The following is a 6,100-nucleotide window of genomic DNA, read 5'->3' as shown; positions in this document are numbered from 1 at the left end:
AGTTTAAGACATGGAGAAGATAAGTGAAGAATAGTTTTCTCCAATTATTGTTACTTGATTTCCAATTAAATGGATGTTCATAGGTTATGGCAAGGAATACCATATCGTGATCTTTAATAAGTTCAAGTAGTTGATCCTTGATTCATAAGTTCTTGTGTTGGTTTTAATTCCATTTGATCTAACCCCTTAGATCAACTTATCTCTAACCAAAACAAGGTTTTAGCAAAGTCACATTGAGGTTTATAGCGCTTGACTTGATGAACTACTTCAATTCCACCAAGGTCAAGTGAAACTTCAGTTACTGTGACTGTTTTACTTTAAAGCGCGAAAATTCCCCAGATTTTCTATGCATGAATGCAATGCACACATCTGTTTCCTCTATTTTTGTAACCTCATTATCTGGGATATTACAAGTATCCATTTACATGAGCACTCCGTGTACTGCCATGGGTGTTTGGTGCGAGAATTCCTCCAGCGAAGCATGAAGATATTGCATACACAAAACATTAAAGAACATCAGAATTCCACGATTTAATCATGATCAGATGACTCAACAGTTTCATCCTTCTAAGATGTTAGCATCACATAGCGAAGAACACCAGAATATACTCGGAGACAGCAACTTAGCGAACTTGGCAACAAAATGCCCTTCAGTTTGCGGAAGTCGCCAAATTGAACCGCAAGGTTTTCTGGATGCTGCCACTTCTGCAGGGCCAACTATTGGCTGCATCGATGTTTAACAGCTCTGGAGGTTACAGACCGAACAAAAGGAGCCATTATGGAAGTGGTAGGCAACATACCAAAGATGAAGCCAGACATCATGAAGTTTGTACCTGCTGAAGGCTATTGTGAAAGGAATTGCTGAACAACATTCTCATTTGTGCCACTGTTGAAAGACAAAAACAAGGGCGTGAACAGTAAATTGGACTGAAACCCCAACCACGGTTAAGACTGGACTGTGGGAAGGCAATCGAAGAGAAATTACACACCTACAAATACTATGGACAAGTAATCCACTAGTTTTCAACGATTTGAAACCATTTGTGAGAAACCCTAACTGCATACCAAAGGAATCTTGTTTCTGGAGTGTGGAATTTCACTCGAATCAAGAGGAAATTTTAGAAGAAAAAAGTTTGATTTCTGCAGAAATCAAGAAAAATATCCACGTCCCAGCCTTAACATGGCAGAAAGAACATTGCACATATCGGTTGGACTGCAGACACAGAAACTGGACATCTCACATTCTTTGATATCTGAAAAGTACAATGTGCATGCAGACAAGAAAAAGTGCACCAAAATAATCTGTTGATCTTTATGATGTGATTCCCATGTTTGGGGCAAGTGTTTCATACACACGGTCCATGTTTCTACAACATTTCAAAGACAATAAACACATCTACACAACCTAATTGACCTTTATGATGTGATCCCCCTGTTCTGGGCTGTCGTACAAATCAGTATATGCTAGCGTAAATGTATATATGTATGACGTATCTTCTTCCCCATCATTATACAAAATTTCCAGTCTTCCTGTCATTTGGTAGGAAGAAAAGAATGTATCCGTGGAGAGCTGGCCAACTCATAGCAAAGCTGAGAGCTCACTTCTGGATGACCAGCAAACGCAACAACCATCAGTATGTTTCATGCATATGACAGATGCATGGATTAGAAACATCTGGAAATTATATTACCTTCCACAAAAATATGTTGAAGATCTCACTACTTTCAGTGTTATGAAGATTCTTTTGTAGAGTTCAATGGCATATCAACGTGTTGATGGCTTCCTTGGTTCACTTTGTTGTCGGCACTCTGCTGCTGGTTTGTTTGGGGCTTAACTCCGAGCTTATGGTTGTTATATGCGACAACACCTACTATGGCTGTACATTGCAGAAAAAAAGGGTGGTCATCATCTAATCCACTTCTAAATGCAATTCTTTGAAAAAATAAAGTTCGAGATGAAAAGGTGGCTCAAACTTCCAGAATTCACAAGAAAATGTAATGCGGAAAAATATCAGGTGCAAGAAACCACATAATTTAAACAGGCCAGATTAAACAGTAGAATACCTATAGCATAGCCAACTATGTTTATGAAGGTAAGCTTTGTATCAGCAAAGATAGCAGCTGAAAGCAGCACCACACTCCAATCCCTCACAACTCCAGTAACACGAGCTGTCAGTGCACTGGTCCGAGAAATCACAAGGAAGACTGACAGATTAAGTACGAAAGTGCACATGCAGTTTAAGAACAATGTAACTGGCGGGAAGTTCCATGAAACACTTGCATCCATCTTTGGCTTCTCTAAGAATAACCAGGGAATGAAGAGGCAAAAGGCACTGCAGGAAAAACATATTTTAAATTATAAGAACAAACAGTATTGCAAGTAATTAATATGGAGAGCTGTTGGACAAGATACCTGCAAGGGCTCACGTAGTACATCATGGATATCAAGTTCAGTCTAACACCCTTTTTCTTCAGAAATATCTCAATAAAGATAAGTCTAAGGGCTTCTGCTACAACTCCACCCATCTGGTACACCACTCCAACCCAGCTAATTGTAATTTCGCCAACAGAAGCCACAATAACTCCAACGCTGATGACAGACATGATAGCAAGCATTTTACAGTTCATTTCTTCAAGGCCAAATGCTGTTCCGAGGAGAAAAACTGCTACAGGCACTGTAATGCTCAAGTAAAGAGTATATTAACATCAGTTTCAAAAGTGATCATAGCCTATTATTTGCCCTTCTCAATCTAGAACCAAGAGAGTGCACATACTTATTGCCTTCAACATCTGTGCAAATGCAACAGATATGTAGAGATATGCACTATTTCCTAGCCAAAGTGTCATTGCAAACATTGCTCCAATTGGTATGACTGAACTGATATATCTGAAATTTCAGGTGAACTAGTTAGAAAAAGGCAATTATGGTACTTTATTATGAACTAAATCATGAATACAAATCTAACACAGCATGGGAAAGCAATAATGGATGCACGTCCATGCTATAGACAAATAACTGCACGTTTTTCTCACAAGAACCTGACACAAATGGTGCAGAGCTTCTTATTTGTGTAGCAGGATACAAATCTAAGACAAATATGTAAACTGGACCACCTCATAACAAGTACATGCAAATTACTCACTCGGCAATTCGGATTTAAAACACCACCCCACCTAAGACTGCCCAGGAATGCCAAAATTAAGAAGAGCTCACTGGGGTGATGGGACTTGACGCATAATCCACCAAGCGGGTTCAAGACTTTGTCAAAGTGAATTTAGGTATCTATTTACTATAACGTCTGGGTCTCCCTTACAGATTGACTTGAAAAAGTAGAACTGCCAATATCTGATGATCAGTTGATCACCATCATGCTCCAGACTTTTAAGCTTCAAACATGGCATGTGCTTACCGATAGTTGCTCCTTAAATCACAATCTTAACAACATGCTAAAACTCGCTCACTAATCTTGACAATGGAAGCAGACGAATTTATATCAAAGGCAAACAGTAAAGCACCCTGTTACTGAACTAAAAGTAGACAATAAGCAACAGTTGTACTTGCTCTCCACATTTATCGCCTTTCTTGTGAGATATTCATAGATAGTTTGATGAAAACCAAACTTGTTATTTAAGAAAAGACTGCCATTTTTGTGGCATCTTACATACAAATGCTAGAATATGCTAGTGTTATGCAAAAGATACATAATTATCCTGATCAGTTCATACAAGGAGAGGCAGGCAAGCATTATGGGTGTCTCGATCATGAGGTGATACGTCATGGAGCATGATATAGTGATATACTGATGGAGAATGACTGAGAGAGTAAGAAACTACTGTACAATTTTATGAATTTTGTATAATCCAAGACTCACACGTCTGTAGTCATTCCCTCATCGATCTTTATGACCTGGATTTATCAAAATAAACAAAATAGTAAGTTTATGGACTTGAATTCCTAACAGGAATTTGGAACAAGTATGAAGTCTAAGTTATTATACAGATAAGAAATAGATAGGAAACCGTGTATATTTTGAATGCGCATCAGTCAGTACCTTGAAAATCTTCGTAGCTGCAAAGCATACTACCGACGAGAACAACATATGCAGCAAAGTTAGAGCCACTGGATATGGGAAGTTGATCTCTTTTGAAGATAACACCCACTGCGCATCAAGAAAAACAAAGCACTTAACAACACTAGAAAAATATTAAAGTTTGCTATAGGAAAAGAATCTACAAATACTTTGAAGCACATCAATGAAGTTATGAGGACAAACCAGAACTAGTCATCACAAACAAAAGTGTGTTACGAAGTTGTTCATCAAAATTTTGAAGCAAGGGTTATCAAAGTTTACACTTGTATTTGTACATACAGGAAAGCAATTTCCACCCTTTGTAACACAACTCATGGAGGATTGTTGGTCTTGTTAGCATTTAGTTGGGCCAAAGAAACAAGGAGAACCAATCAGTGAACAGATTGTGCTGGTTGCTGAATTTAGATGGATTATTGCAGTGGAACAAGAAGCTATCTAATTTACCAAGAAGATTGGAATGTTCTCGCAGCTTGTGCCTCTTATAGCTACAGGATTTCAGTTAAAAATAAGGATCGCCATGAGCCTCACGTATTAGTGTACCATACACCTAAAACCTTAAGCCCCCCTTGATTTGTCAAAATATAACAGCAAAAGGGAAACCAAATTACTTGTTATGGAAGCAGCTATGAGCTGTCACGAGAGAATCTGAGTCAACCCCCTTCATATGAAGAAGAGATCCACATTGAGTGAGCAAAGGAAGCAAGCAAAGAACTATTCCCAGATCCCAAGCTACTGAACCCGAAGGCAAAGGGATGTATCCAGAGCATCCACATATTCTAGCTAGTCAAGGTTGATAATCTTCTCTCAAAAAACTGATGAAACTCGTTTTGATGAATGAATTACAGGAGCAATACTTCTCCTGAGAACCACAAAGAGGATAAAATCGCAGGTATGGGAACAACCCAACCGAACTGAAAATCGCCTCCCTTGGGGGATTCCTGAATCTGAGAGCGCTTACTCTCCGCCACAGACAGAGATCCGATGCATCACAAAATTCCCCTGATCCGCACACATTCTAGCAGCATCAGAATCACGGGGAGAGCAGCAACCGGATCAAACGGTCCGCCTACGTATCCGTCGCGCTAAAACCCTAGCCTTAGAAACCCGCGACGGCGCGGCGGCCAGACAGTACCCGTCTCGCTCGCGCGCATCAGGAATGAATGGGCAACCGCAGCGAAGGAGGAAACTCGCCGCGGCTGGCAGGATCGGGGGGGCAGCGAGCCGAAATGGAACCCGGAAGGGCAGGGGGCGAGAGGAGGGTCGGATGGTCAGATGGGGCTTGCCTTATTGAAGAAGATCTGGCCGCCGGAGATGGCGATGTAGAAGAGGAGGTGGAAGTAGGTGACGGCGCCGTCCCGCCACGCCGCCTTCCCCGCCGGCGCCGCCGGCGGCGGCGGCTGCGGCTGCTGCTGCTGCTGCTGCTGCTTCCCGCCATTCCTCTCCATGGCTGGCTCTGCTCGCCCGTTGCTGCGGAGGATTTCTCTCGCCGTCGGTCGGTGCGTCTCGAGCCGGTTTTGCGACGGTGGTGGACTAAAACAGTGCCTCGTGATTCGCGTGCACACCACCGCCCAGCACGTTGTAAAGTCTCTGAGCAATGGGACCCACTCGCTGCTCACGTTCTGGGCCCGCGGGTCAGTGGCTTTCGCAGAGTCAAAGTTTAGGCAAGGGGGAATATTGGAGTACTGTACGGTTGTGATGAGTGATGACATGGCGCTGGAAAGTAGGCGAGTCAAAAGATGATTTCAGAGGTCAAATTTTAGGCTGAAGCTGCTTGATATCTGCTGGGACTCAACGTGTAGACATATTCGGATGGCAGGTCTCACTGAATACTACACCATGAATTCTAGAAATGCATCAACAAATAAATAAACCACTCTCTCCATTCCATAATTCTATGTAGTACAGAAAAATGTGCCTCCAAAAGATGATGAAAGCTACTTAGTTCCAAGTCAGGGAAAGGGCCATAGACTGGAAAAGGGGAAGATGAGGAAGAGGTTGAGGATAGTCAA

General features: G+C 41.8%; 1 protein-coding gene across 1 annotated transcript; it reads right to left on the bottom strand.

The window, feature by feature from the left end:
- Positions 1-1,301: 1,301 nt before the first annotated feature.
- On the bottom strand, positions 1,302-5,476 carry LOC124652542 (probable sugar phosphate/phosphate translocator At3g14410; the record flags this gene model as incomplete). The annotated part of the gene is made up of 8 exons (XM_047191572.1): positions 1,302-1,604; positions 1,692-1,877; positions 2,065-2,333; positions 2,414-2,675; positions 2,775-2,887; positions 3,873-3,907; positions 4,053-4,160; positions 5,375-5,476. Coding segments are annotated over 7 exons (1,035 nt in total), but the record flags the coding sequence as incomplete, so codon positions are not given.
- Between the last annotated feature and the right edge of the window lie 624 nt (positions 5,477-6,100).

The sequence above is a fragment of the Lolium rigidum genome, chromosome 5 (assembly GCF_022539505.1).
Source record: "Lolium rigidum isolate FL_2022 chromosome 5, APGP_CSIRO_Lrig_0.1, whole genome shotgun sequence".
Taxonomy (NCBI): Eukaryota; Viridiplantae; Streptophyta; class Magnoliopsida; order Poales; family Poaceae; genus Lolium; species Lolium rigidum.
Note: the sequence above shows the minus strand (reverse complement) of the source record. Positions and strands in the feature narration are given on the sequence as shown.